Raw genomic sequence first — 18,912 nt, 5'->3', positions numbered from 1 at the left:
TTGGTCAGATACTTCACATACCTTATAGATGTCTGTTTGCAAAATCATGTTTCTTATTGGTCTACAGATCAATGTTTTCTGAATAACCTTAAAGTGCTTTGGTCAAAAATAATTAAGGGTAGATTCGAAAGAAGATTGCATTTCTGTATCTGGATAAAGGATTCTGACAGCGTTTAAAAATACGTTTGGAAAGCTGTCACAAACTCATAGTTGAAAATAATTAGAAGACGGTCATTGATGCAATGATGTGTATGGAACTATTTGCTTCATAAAACAGGGTCATCTGGTGTTACGTAGGACAAACATATGATGCCGCTGTGACAAATATTGAAACTGTGTCGGGGATTAGATACCGAAGAAATAATTGGAGAGACTCTACCTAATAATTCCATTAATTTTTAAAAGAGCAGTGATTGACTATGTAGAATAGCTGCTAATCGGAAATTTATACCGTTGTGTGCGTATTTTGGTTGCGCACTGTTAAAAGGATAAACGGGATTGAAGACCCTCAAATCAGACACTGTGCCGCTTTAAAAAAAGACTGGTGTAATCTTAGGCAGGGACTCAGTGTCGCTGTGGTCCAATTAGTATCTCACATCCAACCAGAGATCTGTCGCTCCTCCTCCCGCACAGAACCAGAACAGGGACAGAAAGGCAATCACAGCCTGCGTTCATTCTGTGGAAAGGTCTCTGTCAATTCACTGGGTCTCCTGCTTTTAAGGTATTTTGTAGATTATGCGACCGGGAAGAGCTTGATCTTAATAGACTGCCGGTTTATTTTTGCACGTCTCCAAATATAACAGGCAATGGCAGAGCCACGGTTAACCAACGCCTTAAAATTCAGACGGACCGTGTTTGAAATAATTTTCCTTCTTTTTGTATCGGACCTGGTTTTCGGGAAAATTCATTACTCCATTCGCGAAGAAATGAACTCTGGCGCTTTTGTTGGGAATGTCGCTGAAGATTTGGGATTGAACATTCGGAGACTGTCAGCTCGAAAATTGCGATTAACCTCTGCTGATAAAAGACAGTGTTTGGAGGTGAATTCAGAAACCGGCATTTTATTTGTGAAGGAAAGGATAGATAGAGAGCAGCTGTGTGGGCAGATGCCAACTTGTCACCTGTCTTTCGAGATTGTAGTGGAAGAGCCTTTGGAGATGTATCGCGGTGAGGTGGAGATTCTCGATATAAATGATAATTCGCCGAGTTTCCCGGAGGGTGCCATTCTCTTACAAATGGCCGAAAACATTCTGCCAGGTTCCAGCTTTCCGCTAGAGAGCGCCCTTGATCCAGACATGGGGACAAATACAGTCACCAGTTACAACATCAGTCCCAATGAGAACTTCGGGCTAAAAGTGGAGACTGAAGAGGACGGTAATAAAATTGTGGAGTTGTTATTGAAGAAGTCATTGGACCGCGAACGACAGTCGTCGTTTCAGCTGATGCTGACGGCCACTGACGGAGGGAGTCCTCCCAGATCTGGGAGCGCTCGGATTCTCATCACTGTCCTGGACATCAACGATAATGCGCCTGCGTTCGACAGGAAGGTCTACAAGGTCAGCCTGGCGGAGAATTCACCCAGTCGAACCTTGGTGGTTTCAGTCCACGCCTCTGATCCAGACGAAAGTCCGAATACGGAGGTAACTTATTCTTTCAGTCACCGCGTTTCACGGAAAATGCAAGAACTGTTTAATTTGGATCCGCGAACAGGAGAGATTAGGGTTCAAGGCAGAATTGATTATGAAGAAGCAAGCAGTTATTCACTTGATGTTCAAACTGTCGACAATGGTTCACCGGCAATTGCTGGGCATTGTAAAGTGTTGATTAAAGTCATTGATGTGAATGATAACGCCCCTGAGATATTATTAACCTCCTTTTCCCAAGTTGTCGCTGAAGATGCTGCTCCCGGGACTGTGACAGCTCTGATCAATGTAATCGACCGCGACTCTGGAAAAAATAGAGAGGTGAACTGCGAGATCCAAAAGAACGTTCCCTTTAAATTGCAAACACCTTCGAGTGGTCATTATCAATTAATAACCAGTGACATGTTGGATCGTGAAACCACCCCATTATACAACATTGCAATTTTAGCCAAGGACTCTGGATCTCCTCCGCTATCAACAAATAAAACCATCCAAATATCCGTCTCTGATATAAACGACAATGCCCCGAGATTTCCTCGCCCCATGGACACAGTGTATGTGATGGAGAACATCGCCCCTGGTGCTTCCATTTTCGCAGTGACTGCCTTCGATCCTGATCTAGATCAGAATTCCTACATCACTTACTCTTTCACAGAAAGTCGTATCCAAGATTTGCCATTGTCAAATTACCTCAGTCTTAATTCGATGAACGGCACCATTTACGCACTGCGCTCTTTTGACTACGAGCAAATCAAAAACTTCCAGATTCAAGTGGAGGCACATGACAGACAGTTGACTGGGTTGCACGGGACAGTGATGAGATTAAGCGCAGAATGGGAGTTGAGAGAGTGTGAATTGAAGGAATGACACAGTACAAGCCATTTACAGTGTTTAAAGCCAGATAAGGGGGAATAACACAATACAAGCCATTACAGTGTTTAAAGTTAACAAGGTTAACAGCCAAATAAGGGGGAATAACACAATGCAAGCCATTACAGTGATTAAAGTTAACAAGGTTAACTGCCAAATAAGGGGGAATAACACAATACGAGCCATCACAATGTGTAAAAAAAAACAGTATAAAATGTGCTGTAAATCTATGTAAGGTGTGCGCACCAGCCCACCCGATCTTGCAAGATTGTATTGTATAATAAACTGTGATCGAACGAGACAGCCCGTGGTCGTCTAAGTCTACAATCGGGATCGGGAGAAAAGGGGAATATATCGGGAGGGCTACCGGCTGGGGAATTTGCCCCTGGCGCTCCGAACTCGACTGGTGGAAACCTAACGGTGTCAACGAAACCAAGAGTTGTCTGGTGGCTGCCACGCTAGCGGGTATCTGGCGGAAACGGCCGGTAACGAAACTAACAATTTGGGGGCTCGTCCGGGATTGCTTATATACCCGGCCCTCTCGCTTGGACTAGGGAATTGATCTCAGTAATAACCAGACGCGTCACCGTGTATATTTACACAGAATTACTGAGTTCAGAACCCGACCACGAGCGAGACAAAAAAAAACTTCTAATTGGGCTCAAACTAAAGATAAAGTAAGAACCACTGGCTGCTCTCGGGGTCTGATTCACTGCCCCGGGTTTTTCAGCTCAAATTGTGTTTAGGTTTAACGGACGAAGGGACGTACAGGAATAAAGGTCAGACAACTCCGTGCACGGGGCAAGGTAAGAGAATTACTCTCCAAGGACAAAATTACGGTTAGAAGTTGAGAGTGGTTTCTTCCTTGTTTGACCACATAATAGGACAGTTCTGTTTGAGGGTTTGGAAGCAACCCAAGAGGACGAGGTGACCTATTATGGGAGGAAAACCGTCTAAGACGAGAGACGGAAGGAGAAGTAAGACAAAGGGGTCAAACGGCATACCGCCGGATAGTCCGTTGGGAATAAAATTAAGTAATTGGGAAGATTCTGAGAAAACCCGGGGCCTCAATCGGAAAGTAATGATTAAGTATTGTTGTTTTATTTGGACTAAGGAACCAATCCGACCACCGACCGTGTTCTGGCCAAAATACGGTTCGGACGAAGATTGGGTATGTCAACTGTTAAACTTGTGTGTAAATGGAAGGTCAAAGCCAAACCCTGAAGAGATAAAATATGCAGCTTGTTGGGAGGGATCCGGTCCCCTGAATACCTCTCCGCCGTTAAACGTGTTTGTCATGTCCCCCCATCAGGGTAGTCAGTCCCGTCGTAGCCAGTCCCGTCCGTGGGAAGTATTGGACGTTTTGCCACCCCCGCCGGCCCCTAGACCCCACTCGCCCCCACCCTACGACGGGTCCCGCGACAAACCCAAGGGAGACACCACAGATGGACAAAGAGACACCCCCGACCCTTCCAGGGAAGACCCCGGGCCATCAGCATCTAAGACTTCCTCACTGTCGGAGTCAGAGCCCTCGGGACCGAGTACTAGAAGTAAAACAAGGGAACAAAAAGAGGCCAGGCAGCAGGTTGAGAACAATAAACCCCAAGAAGTGGTTAAAATGAAACCCCTTCGAGAGGTCCCCTTTGGGGGGGGAGATACGGGATATGTGATAGTCCCTTTAAATACCGGGGATATCAGGCAATTCAGGAAAGAGCTGCCACCTTTATTAGAGGACCCCGAGGCGGTGGCAGCTCAACTTGACCAATTCCTGGGTCCTAACTTGTATTCGTGGCAGGAGTTGGAGGCCATGATGAGAGTATTATTTAATTATGATGAGAGGGGTATGATCAGGAAGAAGGCCATGGAAATTTGGGACCGCGAACACCAACAGGGGGTCCAGGGCGAGGAGAAATATCCCCTCCAAGACCCAGATTGGGACCATAATACCCAGATTGGGAGAACTCATATGTCCGATCTCCGGAATTTGATAATTAGGGGAATACAGACCTGTGTCCCCAAACAACAGAATCTAAGTAAAGCTTTCGAGGTTTCCCAAGGTAAAGATGAGTCACCCAGTGCGTTCCTGGATAGACTTAGGGAATCGGTCCGGAAATACTCCAGCCTCGATCCAGATGGGGAAATAGGGCGAGGAATGTTGAAAGTCCACTTTGTCACCAAATCCTGGCCAGACATACAAAAGAAACTGCAGAAAATTGAGGACTGGAGTGGGAAAGATATTGGGGATCTGTTGCATGAAGCGCAGAGAGTGTTTGTTCAGAGGGACGTGGTAAGGGAGAAACAAAAAGCCAAGATGATGGTAGCCGCTGTAAGGGAAGTTTGCAAATCCACAGGAATGGTAGAAGAAGGACGAACGGAAGGTAGAGGACGGTCTAGAGGGGGTTGGCATAACGGAGGGAGGGAAAACCGCGGCCGGGGCCGTGGACGACCCTATGGAAACGGACGACTGCGACCGGCCGGGTGTTACCATTGCGGCCGATTGGGACATTTTAAAAGGGAATGCCCAGACTTAAGGGAGGAGCGAGAGGGGATCTATGAGATGGAGTACTCGGTAGACTAGGGAGACCGGGGGGCACTCGAAATAAGGGCCTACCAAGAACCCCTGGTAAACTTGAGGGTGGGCCAGAAAAGGGAAGAGGTAACGTTTTTAGTAGATACAGGCGCCGGGAGGTCTGCAATCCCCATTCATCCCGAAGGGAGTAATTACCAAACTCGTTCGCTTAACATTTCAGGGGTAAAAGGGGGGGTTTTCCGGGCCCGGCTTTTCACTCCTTTAGAAATTGAATGGGAGGGCGAGAGGGTCACGGCAGAACTCCTTCACCTGCCCCATCTATCTTACGGACTGATGGGCCGAGACTTAATAGTAAAATTTGGGATTCAAATTAGTGTGGGAGAGAATGAAGAATTGCTGATCTCTATGGCTTACCTAGATGAACAGCAAATGGAACAAATAAACCCCAAAGTGTGGACGGCCAAGGGTAATCGTGGAAGACTATCGGTGACCCCCATAAAAGTTACCCTAAAGGCAGGAAGCCCGGAGGTACGAGTCCCACAGTACCCGATCTCCTGGGAGGGGCGCCGGGGACTCAGCGGGGTGGTACGGGAGTTAATTTCAGACGGGTTAATAGAGCCCTGTATGTCCCAGTATAATTCCCCCATTCTGCCTGTCCGGAAACCTGATGGTAACTACAGGATGGTCCAGGACTTAAGAGAAATAAATAAAATTGTACAAATCCGTCACCCGGTAGTCCCTAACCCCTACACCATCCTAGGGCGGATTCCGCCAGACCACAGCTGGTTCAGTGTGGTGGACTTAAAGGACGCCTTCTGGGCATGTCCCCTTGACCCAGATAGCCGAGACCTGTTCGCCTTTGAATGGGAAGACCCGGACACGGGAAGAAAACAACAATACCGGTGGACGGTTCTTCCACAAGGCTTTACGGAGTCTCCGAACCTATTCGGGCAGATTTTGGAACAGGTCTTAGAGAGCCTAGTTTTACCCCCAGACTTAAAATTGATACAGTATGTAGATGATCTTTTACTTTCGGGGCCCTCCGACCGGCAAGTTCAAACTGGGACCAATGCCCTGCTTAACTTTCTCGCGGAACAGGGGCTAAGAGTGAGTCAGAAAAAGTTACAGTATGCAGAACGGGAAGTTCGATATCTGGGGCATCTAATTAGCTGTGGCCAGCGTAAAATAAGTCCTGAAAGAATCAGGGGAATTGTAGGATTAGGAATCCCTAGAACGAAACGAGAACTCAGGAAATTTCTGGGTTTACTCGGATATTGCAGACTCTGGATAGATAATTATGCCCCCCTGACGAAGGAACTGTATTTACGCCTGGTTGAAGGGGCCCCGGATAAAATCTGGTGGGATAGGGAAGGGGAAGATTTGATTACCAGCCTGAAACAAAAACTAGTGACTGCCCCAGTCCTGAGTTTACCGGATTATGATAAGACCTTTTTATTGTTCACCAATGCAAAACAGGGCACAGCCTTCGGGGTACTGACCCAGGAATGGGGAGGACACAGGAAACCGGTGGCCTTCCTGTCAAAGATTCTGGATCCCGTATCCCGAGGGTGGCCCGAATGTGTCCAGGCGGTAGCAGCCACGGCAAAATTGGTAGAGGAGAGTAGAAAGCTGACCTTTGGGGCGCCACTCACGGTGGTTACCCCACACCAGGGACTCATAGCCCAGACACCGCCCTTGGCTTTCGAGGTTCACTCGATCAAGCCCGGACACTGGGTTCTCATCAAGACCTGGAAACCGAAGACCCTAGACCCGGTCTGGGACGGCCCTTTCCTGGTGTTACTAACAACTGAAACAGCTGTCCGAACAGCAGAACGAGGCTGGACTCACTACACCCGAGCAAAGGGGCCCGTACCGGCACCGGACGAGAACATCCTCTCAACCCCGGACAGAAGCAATCCAGCAGAAGACAACTGAACGGACACTTTGGTCAGGGCACGAGAACTCAAAAATGTGGCTTGTACTCTTGCTGGTGTACACTGTAACTTTGGTGGGAGGGGGATGGAAAGGGGACGCGGTAGATAGGTGGTACGCTGAGGAAGGGAAAAATGCTGGTCAGCAATACAGTCTTACTGTACAAAAAGCAACCCAGACACAGGTATTAGAGATAGATTTATGCCGGATGGTACCATGTGGGACAGCGGGGGAACTAAATGACCCTAAAAACAGCCTGGCGAGACAAAAGAGATATCAGGGAAAATCGATGGAGCTGCTATTTCTGGGGACGGGATTGGGAGAGGATCAAGCTCTTGGGGTACGGGAAAGAATAACATTGGTGCCGAAAGCGATCTACCCGAGAGACTGTGGAATAGATCAGTGCAACCCCCTTTATCTGACCATAAAACAAACCAACTGGGTGGTCAAGAAAAATCTGCACACTGGGCTAGAGGGTCAGGTACTTGGAGTACGGGTTCAGGAGGAGCGGCTGTGCTGTGTAAGAATTACCCTCCAAGAGGCAACAGCCACAAACTCGTCCATACTCCGTGTAACTGCCCTGACTCCTGGAAACTCCGAAAAGGTTAAAGTGATACAGATAAAAGATTTAAGGGAGACCGTAGAGATAGAGACAGGGTTCAGGGAAATTAACGCATGGTTGGAGTGGGTTCGGTATACTGTCCAGAGCCTTGGAAAAGACAAGTGTTATGCGTGTGCGGGTAGTAGACCGAGTCCGCAGGTGGTTCCACTCCCTACACTAAAAGAAGGTGGAATTGAGTGTTTGGTGAAACTGTACCAACACCGACCCGCCTGGGAAGATCCCACATGTCAGTCTCTGGGCTTAACGTTCCCACCGGTCCAGCACAACCGATATTCCCAGGCGCCCTCCTTTTCCGGGGCATCGGGTGTCCATCAAACCTGCATACAGAGGACGGGGAAAGAGTGGGATCAGAACGTTGGGAGCCTGACTCTGTGTCAGCAGGTCATCCAAGTAAACACTACTAAGGATGGTGGAAATTATTCCCAGATACAGGTCCCCCGGGCCGACCTTTGGTGGTACTGCGGGGGTGCAGAACTACGAGCCACCTTACCCCGGAAATGGACTGGGACGTGTGCCATAGTACAACTAGCCATACCATTCACCCTAGCCTTTGAACGAAAGGGAACAAAGGTTACTCCCCGGACAACCCGGAAGCGCCGCAATATCCCCACTTCGTTTGATGACAGGATTTACCTGGATTCCATCGGGGTACCCAGAGGGGTCCCGGATGAATATAAAGCCAGGAATCAAATAGCGGCAGGGTTCGAATCTCTGTTCTGGTGGGTCACTATCAACAAAAATGTAGATTGGATAAACTACATATATTATAACCAACAGAGGTTCATAAACTATACCCGGGATGCTATAAAAGGGATAACGGAACAGTTAGATGCTGCGTCCCGAATGGCTTGGGAGAACCGACTAGCTCTGGATATGATTCTGGCCGAGAAAGGGGGAGTCTGTGTTATGATCGGGACTCAATGCTGTACTTTCATCCCCAACAATACCGCTCCCGACGGATCAATCACCCGGGCTCTGAGGGGCTTGACAACTCTAGCCGACGAGTTGGCAGAGCATTCGGGGGCAAACACCGACTGGACCGGGTGGCTGGACGAATGGTTCGGGAGATGGAAAGGGGTGGTAGTATCAATATTAGTATCCTTCGTGGTGGTATCAGGGATCCTGGCGGCCTTAGGATGCTGCGTTATTCCCTGCATTCGGGGATTAACGCAGAGACTGATAGAAACGGCTCTTATGAAACGGGACGTCACTGATGGAAGGGTGGTGGGAATCCACTTGGAAAGGGAGGAAAGAGAGACCCTCCTAGATAGGTCTCCCGATGATGAAGATTGGGACGAGCAAGTGGATAGTATGTTAGCCAAACTGGAACAACCTACTCGTGCATATCTGAACTAGATTTGGAAAAAGGGATGCTAGTAAAAAAAAAATAAATAAAAAATTACAGACAGTAAAAAGAAAAGGGGGGATTGTGAGAAGTAGTGTAATTTTTAAGGCTGCAAGAGCTAACAGTAACGAGTTCAGCAACATACAGAAAGGGGGAGGCACATGACAGACAGTTGACTGGGTTGCACGGGACAGTGATGAGATTAAGCGCAGAATGGGAGTTGAGAGAGTGTTAATTGAAGGAATGACACAGTACAAGCCATTTACAGTGTTTAAAGCCAGATAAGGGGGAATAACACAATACAAGCCATTACAGTGTTTAAAGTTAACAAGGTTAACAGCCAAATAAGGGGGAATAACACAATGCAAGCCATTACAGTGATTAAAGTTAACAAGGTTAACTGCCAAATAAGGGGGAATAACACAATACGAGCCATCACAATGTGTAAAAAAAAAAGTATAAAATGTGCTGTAAATCTATGTAAGGTGTGCGCACCAGCCCACCCGATCTTGCACGATTGTATTGTATAATAAACTGTGATCGAACGAGACAGCCCGTGGTCGTCTAAGTCTACAATCGGGATCGGGAGAAAAGGGGAATATATCGGGAGGGCTACCGGCTGGGGAATTTGCCCCTGGCGCTCCGAACTCGACTGGTGGAAACCTAACGGTGTCAACGAAACCAAGAGTTGTCTGGTGGCTGCCACGCTAGCGGGTATCTGGCGGAAACGGCCGGTAGCGAAACTAACAAAGTGCAAGCCCGAGACGCTGGCGTTCCCCCTCTGAGCAGCAGCGCAACATTGAATGTGATCATCCTGGATCAAAATGACAACGCTCCAGTCATTGTTTCACCTTCAGCACAGAGCGGATCAGCGGCAGTGGAGATTGTGCCTCAGTCAGCGGCTCAGGGCTACTTGGTCACCAAGATAATCGCAACTGATGCTGATTCTGGTCAGAACGCACGGCTCCACTATCAGGTGCTGAAAGCCAGTGATCCCAGTTTGTTCAACGTGGGGCTGAACTCTGGGGAAATCAGAACAGCCCGAGGAATTTTGGATCAGGATGCCATCAGTCAAACTCTGGTAATCTTGGTGAAGGATAATGGACAGCCGAGTCTCTCCAGCACGGTTACAATCAACTTTTCAATCCTACGAAATATTACTGATGTTTACTCGGAAAGTCGCAATTTAGTGACAAATCCTGAACATATCTCGGATATAAATCTTTATTTAATTGTGATTTTAGGGTCAACTTCCTTTATATTTCTTGTAACCATCATTTTATTGATTGGCATCAAGTGTAAACAAGACAGAAATCCTATTGAAGATTACAACTCCTCAAGTTGTTGCTACAGACTGGACGATTGTCAGAGTGAGTTTGACCCGAGACCTACACCGAAAGAATCTTTAAATTATTCTGTGGCTGGAGGTATTGTTCGCATGCCTGAAACGCATCATTATGCAGTTTGTCTGTCTCCGGAATCAGCAAAGAGCGATTTTCTTTATTTGAAGCCCTGCACACCGACTCTGTCTCTGGAAGAATATTAAATTCTAAATGTTTGGCAAAGCAGAGCGGAATTACTGTCAGCGTTTGTTATGTCAGTCCCTGCCACGTTATTTGATGAAACCTTTTCCCTTTGAGGATCTCTATTATGGAAATAAAGGATCGCTCTTGTGATACAACTGTCAGTGCTGTTAATCAAACGATATGGTGCAAAACACAAGGCTCCATGATGCCAAAACGGCACGTGTGGAACTGGTCTGATTTAGCTCAGAATAGAATCCGGCAGATTAATTATTCCCTCAGCTACACAATTGACTTTGTTGCAAGGTCAGCTGCACAACTGACCTTGGGGCATTGGTACCTAAATGCATGTGCATAATTTGCTTTTAAGGTTTGTTATTTTAAATGCCAACACAAGCGATTAAAATGCTCTTACTCCCTCATGACATTGGAAAGTGTCATTGCTGAAGCTTTTAAAATTCATAACTGGCCGAATGGATACTTAGGGTAACTTGATGCTGCCCCGAGCTGTTTAACAATGACACAAAATCGGAGGAAAACCAGAACCAGATTATAACATATTACTGTGATAAAGTATAATATATTTTGCTACCTGGCAAATATGTGTAAAATAACCTGGATTAGAACGAAGTTTCGACAAAGGACTACCGGAAAACATAGAAACATAACACATAACGGCAGTAGGAGGTCATTCGGCGCTTGGAGCCTGCTCCGCCATGAAGTATGATCGTGGGTGAATATGCAACTCAAGTTCCTCATCCCGTTTTCCCCCATATCCTTTGATCTAAGTTGCCCTAAGAGCGGTGTCTAATTCCTTCAAAACAGGCAATGTTTTGGTCTCAACTGCTTTCTGTGATAGTGAATTTTACAGATTCATCAGACTCACTAGTTGAAGATATTTCTCCTCATCACAGTCCCTATTCTTGGACTGTGGCCCCTTGTTCTGGACATCCCCGCACTCTGCAACATCTTGCCTACATCTTTTTTGCCTCGTCCGGTTAGAATTTTATAGAATTCTATGATATCCCCCACATTGTTCTAAACGAATATAATCGGGAAGCCTTAATCTCCCCTTACGTGTCAGAATCACCGTACCAGAATCAGTGTGGCGAACCTCCTCTGGACTCCTTTAATAGCAAGAGCATCTTTCCTCAGATAAATAGACCAAAACTGCCCACAGTATTCAGGGTGTGGCCTCACCAGGGCTCTGTATTATTGCAGCAGGGCATTCCTGTTCCTATAGTCGAATCTTGTCGCTGTGAAGGCCGAAATATTATTTGCCTTCTTTACCGCTCACTACATCTGAATGCCTACTTTCAGTGACTGGTGTACAAGAACATCCATGTCACTTTGCACATTTCCCATGGCTTACCCTCACGCAGCTTTGTGTTGTCTGCAAATGTAGAGTTATTACATTAAATGACTCGCCTACATTTTTAATATATATGGTCAATAGCTGAGATCCTACCTCTAGGCTCTGTGGCACTCCACGTGCCACTGCCTGTCATTTCGAAAGGGCGAGTTTATCAGTACGAATTGTTTCCTGTTGCCGACCTGTTTTCTCTCAATCTCAACACACTACTCCCAATCTTTTGCACATGTGCGACTTTGAAAATCCAAACAGACCAGGCCACTGGCTCTCCCTCCTCAATTCTACTAGTTACATTCTCAAAGAATTCCTGTGCGTTTGTCAAGCATGATTTCCCTTTCGTAAACCCATGTTGATTTTGTCTGATCCTGCCGTAGTTTTCCAATTGTTCTGCCATGAAACCTTTTAAAATGGGCTCCAGCATTTTTCTTTCGGGCCTGTGGTTATGCCTCAACCTTTGATCGAATATTATTCCAAATATTACCTTCTTAGCAATGGTCTGACAACCTTTCTCATTTTATTTTAGCGCCAGATAGGAAAGAACAAGTATTGCTGTTCACCCATGCGTGTTCTGCGTGTTTGCCTTTGCCGATCCACTGTCGTCCCTTTAAATAACGTTTCCAATTCATCAGAGCCAACGTTTGCCTAGTGCTATCGGACGTTTCTTTATTTAGCTTCAGGATACTAGTCTCAGATGCAACTACACCAATCTTCATCTTTAAGAAGAATTCTATCATATTATGATCACTGAACTGCAGGGGCCTTACATTCAGATTGTCAAATATTCGTTTCTCATTACACAATAACCAATCTAGGATAACGTTTTCTCTAATTGGTTCCTCAATATATTGGCCTAGTAAACCACTCCAGGAATTCCTCCTCTATAGCCTTGTTGCTAATTTGATTTGCCCAATCCATATGCAAATCAATCACCCATAAATACAAATATTCCTTTATTGCATGTTTCCCTAATGTCCTGCTTAATGCCATTTGCAGCATCTGCACTAAAATTTGGGGGTCTGTACACTAGACCCACTCACGTTATTTTCTCCTTGATGTTTCTTAACTCTATCCATATAAATTCCACATTGTTCCTCACTATTACATTATTTCCCTGTTTACTAGCAATGCAACCACCTTTATGTTTTGTCTGTCATTACTAAACACTTGAACATCCCGGATGGTCAGTTTTCAACCCTGATCACCATGTACTCATTTGCTTCTCACCTCGGTTACATCATACACATTTAGACCTATTGCATTATTAGTTCATCAACGTTTTTGTGGATACTCCGCATATTAAGGCACGATACCCTAATACTTGCATTTTAAGATTCCCTGTCCCATTCCCATTGTTTTTACCTATGTACCAGGCTGATTCTGTTCCTTGATTTCTCACCCTATCATACTTCTCATTCATGTTCTTTCTTTTATTCCTATCCACATTTGTCCTTCCAGTAACTCCTTGCATTTGTTTACATCCCCAAACCATTTTACTTTAAACCATCCCCAACCACTCCAGCAAATACTCACGTTCGGATATCCGTCCTGGTCCTGCCCAGGTGCAACCCCTCCAATTTCTACTCGCCCCATCTCCCACAGGACCAGTCCTGACACGCCTGAAATCTGACTCCTTCCCCTTTGTATCATTCCTTCCCCCATGCATGCATCTGGCATGTACTATTTTTCTGCTCTGACCATCGTGGCGGCACAGTGGTAGAGTGGGTAGCACTGCTGCCTCACAGCGCCAGTGACCTGAGTTTGACTCCTGGTTTGTGTCACTGTCTGTGAGACTGCACGTTCTCCCCGTGTCTGCGTGTGTTTCCTCCGGGTGCTCCAGTTTCCTCCCAAAGTAAAAAAAAAGCGTACGTTAAGTTGATTGGCCTTGCTATATTGTCCTTAATGTGAGGGGGGCTAGCTGAGGTAAATGCATGGAGGTGAGTGGATAGAATGAAAGTGCGGTCACTGCAGGCCTGATGGGCCATATGGCCTTCTTCCGCACTGTAGGATTCTACGATTAGGTGGCACTGGTGTATAATCCTGATCTTTAAGGCCTTTCTCTTCAACTTATTTCCAAATTCGCGACATTCTACTTTCAGAGGTTTATTCTTTTTTGTAATTTAACTGTGTGCACCACAATCATCGGATGATAACTCCGCCCCCATCCCATCCCAATCTACAGTGTTCTGTCGCCGTTTTGAGACAATCTTGACCCCAGAACATGCGAGGCAACATACCATCCTGAAGTCTCGTTTGCAACCACAGACATGCCTGTCTATTCCCCATACTACTGAAACGTCTGTAACACATTTTACTCCTCCTCTGTCCAGCAGAGTCAACCATGGCGGAATGTGTTTGGATGTTTGTGCTTTGCCGTGAGAGACCACCCCCTTGAACAGTATCCAAAATGGTCTATTTCTTTAGGAGGGGAGTAGTCACGAGAGATTTTTGCACTTCCTGTCTAGTCCCCTTGCTCTGCCTGATAGTAACCCATTCCCTTCCCGCCTGTCGAGTCTTCATCTGCATTATGACCCACTCTCCATTCGTGCTCGCCACAATGCTCTCTGCCTCACCAATGCTGCACAGTTCCTCCAGGCGTCACTCCAGCACTAAAACCCAGGCTTCAAGCAGCTGCATCTGGAGGCGCTTCTTGCATACTTACTGTCTCTGGGCGTTGGAAATGTTCTAGGCATTCCACACAGGGCAGGAGGAGCAGCTATGGCATTGAACTCCCCTGCCAGGACTTATCCCTTTGTTGAAATTTAGGAAGATGCGTAAAATGACATCACCTCAGGCTCCTTTCCTCTGGTAACTACAATCTATAAAACACAAAATAAGGACATTACAAATTATAATTTTAAAAATGTCGTAAACACTAGCTTTAACGTTCTCAGCCAATCAGCTGATTCCACTCCCCCTGTTTCACATTTGAATCCTGGCGTCGTTATGGGATCTCCAAAGTCCAAGCTCGGAATCTGCTCTCAAATTAATACTTTCTTGCACCCTGTAATACTCCCCACTCTCGTCTCAGTCTCTCTTTTTTCTTCCTGGATCCACTCTATTTACCTTATATATTTTTTATTTTCTACCTTATTTCACTTGAACTTGATTTAACTTTCATATTTCTAATCTTACTTATGGAAATTCAAGGAGCTACTTCAAAATTATATATGTTTTTTCGTTTAAACCATTTAAAGAAAATCCCTAACAGCTTTTCACCAACCAAATAATTTATCGGTTTCCTGTAAGATTACTCCTAGTTTTAATTTTTAAACTCAGCTGACTGCCTGGTACACGTGTCCTCGACAGGCCGGGCAGTCTCTGGTCCGAGAAAGTAAGTCCCATGATTTATATGGCTACCGTAATATTCTGCAATCACAGGATACAGAGAATTGCATAGAATGACCGACACAGAAACAGGGATTGCACTACAAAAGGTCCATGGATTTGTTTATGCTCCACACCAGTCTCCCCCTCCTTTAGTTATCAAATTCTGTCAGCGTAATTTTTCTAACTGCCGCTGGGAAATAGCTTGGTTTAGAACTAACGTTATGTTCACCATAAATCTGGGTCCAAGGCAGAATATCATCAAAGGCTTACAACCTCCAAGATAATTCTTTAAAACACCATCAAAACTCATGATATATTTTTGTTTGAACAGAGCTGAAGGTTTGAACTTCTGCTTCCCAGCCCAGTAAAATAAGATGGATCAAAATCACACAGTGCAGCCCGGAGAAGTCTATGTCAATCTTATCAATTCATTGGTCAGAATGCACGATTCATAAGTTGCAACATACCTACACACATTTTTGATTGGATTTGTTTTGATTTAATTTATTATTGTCACATGTATTTGTAGGCAGTGGGAAGTATTGTTTCTTGCGCGCTACTTAGACAAAGCGGAACGTGCATAGAGAAGGAAAGGAGAGAATGCAGAATGTAGTATCATAGTCACAGCTAGGATACAGAGAAAGATCAACTTAATATGAGATAGGTTCTATTTAAAAGTCTGATGGCAACAGGGAAGAAGCTGTTCTTGTGTGGTTGGTAAATGACTTCAGATTTTTGTATGTTTTCCTACACGGAAGATAGTTTCAGAGTGTATTTCCGGCATGCGTGGGGTCCTTAATAATGCTGGCTGCATTTCCAAGGCACCGCAAAATGCAGCCAAAGTCAATCGATGGGTCATTGGTTTACGTGATGTGCCGGGCTTCGTTCACGACCCTTTGTAGTTTCTCCATGTAATTTGGAGATGAGTTTTGTAGGAATAATGGTGCCCCTCCAGGTATCCCATTCGGGCCAATCGCTTTCTGTGTGTTGAGTTTCAAGACGACTGACCTGACATTTGTGATGACTTGGCCAAGTCTTCCAGTGTGGAAGGCATCCAGTCGCTGACACCTTGCTCAAAATGGTCATAGATTGCATTGAGTTTTTCGGGGTGCATTAATGCCGACAAATCTACATGCCTTCACGAATATCAGAGCTGTTCTCTTGGAGGACACCTTGGAGGGCTCATATGCAGTGGGACAATATGGGTAGAGCTCAGGAATAGGCACGGTGTAGTCACAATATGGGGGTTTATTATTGGCCACTCGACTGCCAGCGGGAGATTGAGGAACAGATATGTAGGCAGATTATGAAAAGTTGCAAAAGTATCAGGATTGTTGTGGTGGGAGATTTTAATTTCCCCTGCATTGACTGGGACTCAGTGCTAGGGGCACGGATAAGAACATAAGAACATAAGAAATAGGAGCAGGAGTAGGCCATCTAGCCCTTCGAGCCTGCCCCGCCATTCAATAAGATCATGGCTGATCTGTTGTGGCTCAGTTCCACTTTCCCGCCCTCTCCCCATAACCCTTAATCCCTTCTCTTATCAAAAACCCATCAACCCGCTTCTTAAAAATATTTAGCGAGGCAGCCTCCACCACTTCAACGGGCAGAGAATTCCAGAGATTCACCACCCTTTGAGTGAAGAAGTTCCTCCTCAACTCCGTTCTAAACCGCCTCCCCTTTATCTTGAGGCTGTGCCCCCTAGTCCTACTGTCTTTTTTGAGCGGGAAGAGTCTCTCTACCTCTATCCTATCCATCCCATTCATCATCTTATACGTCTCAATGAGATCTCCCCTCATTCTTCTAAACTCTAACGAGTACAAGCCTAGTTTATTCAGCCTCTCCTCATAGCTCAACCCCCTCAACTCCGGTATCAGCCTAGTAAACCTCCTCTGCACTCCCTCCAGGGCCAAAATATGATGGGGCAGAGTTTGTAAGGAGCATCCAAGAGGGCTTCCTGAAACGGTATGTATATAGAACTAGGAATGGGGCCGTTCCCTGGTATTGGGGAATAAGCCCGACCAGGTGGTCGATGTTTCAGTAGGGGAGCAGTTCAGGAACAGTGACCACAATTCAGTAAGCTTTCAGGTACTGATGTATAAAGATAAGTGCGGTCCTCAAGTTAAGATGCTAAATTGGGGGAAAGCTAATTACAACAATGTTGGGCAGGAAGCGATAGATACTTTTTTGAACAGTGAAAAAAATTAAGGGTTATGGTGAGCAGGCAGGTAAGTGGAGCTGAATCCACAAAAAGATTCGCCATGATCTTATTGAACGGTGGAGCTGGCTCGAGGGGACAGATGGCCTAGTCCTGCTCCTAGTATGTCCTTATGTCCTTATGTTCTTATTACTTCCTCATACAAAAGGTTGTGAATCTGTGGAATTCCCTGCCCAGTGGAGCAGTTGAGAGTACCTCATTGAATGTTTTTAATGCAAGCAGAGATACATTTTTGAACAGTAAAGGAATTAAGTGTTCTGGTGAGTGGGCGGGTAAGTGGAGCTGAGTCCACGAAAAAATCAGCCATGATCTTACTGAATGTCGAAGGAGGCTCGAGGGGCCAGATGGCCTACTTTTGCTCCTAGTTCTTATGTTCTGATGTCTTCACATTAACATGGGCTGGAATGTAAACTGCAGCCAGGAAAACAGAGTTGGAATCCCGCGGAAGGAGTAGGGGCACATTTCAGGGTCAGGTATTCCAAGTCCAGGAGCAGAAACTTGGCAGCATTGCTACGCCTATGCATTAAAAGCTGTTGATTAGAAGGCAGACCCCGCCTCTTTTACCCTTGCCTCAGGCCGCCGTATGATTCATTCAGTGTATTGAGAAGCCCTCTGGTTGCAAGGCACAGGAGTAAACAGTTGGGATGCTTGCCTGACTATGGCATTCGTGGAGCTATTAAGACATTCATATTGCGCAGCGTGGTGTCTCAATTTGAGTGATGAATAGATTAACATTTTTGAACAGTACTGAACGTTAGGCGGAGTGCTCACTTGATGGTATTATGCAACCTGTGAAATGATGAATGCTTACAGAAGTTGGACGTTCGCAGTGCACGAAGAAGATAATTTGAAAAAAAACATTCACAAAAGCAGATGGTGATTTTAATGAAAGCAGCCAAGTAACAAAGGGTGACAAATTTTTACATGAGAGCGAATAGTTTTTACGTAAAAACGTAATTTTGACCCCTGGAATTGTATTTTCTGTAATCTCAATTGGAGCCTCATGCCCGTTATGTTTAAGATAATTTGAGAAAAAAAAACATTCACAAAAGCAGATGGTGATTTTAATCAAAGCAGCCAACTAACAAAGGGTGACAAATTTTTACATGAGAGCGAATAGGTTTTATGTAAAAACGTAATTTTGACCCCTGGAATTGTATTTTCTGTAATCTCAATTCGAGCCTCATTCCCGTTATGTTTACGCTCTTTGCGCTCTCTTCTTTTTTAGTTTATGATTCCCGTGGGCTGTGATCAGGCATAAACATATTCAGATTCTCCAAATTATCGTCTGCCGCAATAGTTCGAAATACTGGATGCATTCAGAATATTCTCTGCAACAATCAGGTGGAAAGTCCGACCCACAGAACACAATTTGATTCATATTATAATCAATATAGCCAGCAGGGGAATGTGACAAATATGTGCCAATGATTTACTCACCAACATCAAGATCGGATTTCATTTAAGATTATCTGCATTCTGAGCATTACGTTAGAAATCCAAGCATAACTGCTATATAGATTGTCTTAA

At 45.5% G+C, this 18,912-nt stretch overlaps 2 protein-coding genes across 2 annotated transcripts in view; both read left to right on the top strand.

Moving 5' to 3' along the window:
* LOC145351640 (protocadherin Fat 4-like) overlaps positions 1–18,912 on the top strand; it is a 46,491-nt gene that overhangs the window by 23,994 nt on the left and 3,585 nt on the right. The window contains exon 7 of the mRNA XM_080201202.1: positions 15,114–15,168. Within this exon, the coding sequence (XP_080057328.1) occupies positions 15,114–15,168 (55 nt within the window). The remainder of the gene's footprint in view (positions 1–15,113; positions 15,169–18,912) is intronic.
* Positions 689–10,523, top strand: LOC145351672 (protocadherin-10-like). Its single transcript, XM_080201241.1, has 3 exons — positions 689–2,414; position 3,414; positions 9,695–10,523. The coding sequence occupies exons 1-3, from the start codon at positions 807–809 to the stop codon at positions 10,486–10,488; spliced, it is 2,403 nt and encodes an 800-aa protein (XP_080057367.1). The 5' UTR covers positions 689–806; the 3' UTR covers positions 10,489–10,523.

Source organism: Carcharhinus amblyrhynchos, chromosome 13 (genome assembly GCF_965287045.1).
Source record: "Carcharhinus amblyrhynchos chromosome 13, sCarAmb.v2.hapA, whole genome shotgun sequence".
NCBI classification, from domain to species: Eukaryota; Metazoa; Chordata; class Chondrichthyes; order Carcharhiniformes; family Carcharhinidae; genus Carcharhinus; species Carcharhinus amblyrhynchos.
Note: the sequence above shows the minus strand (reverse complement) of the source record. Positions and strands in the feature narration are given on the sequence as shown.

What these genes read in the sequence shown, in the direction of transcription:
- LOC145351672 (XM_080201241.1), top strand. Translation starts at nt 807, where the DNA reads ATGGCAGAGCCACGGTTAACCAACGCCTTAAAATTCAGACGGACCGTG.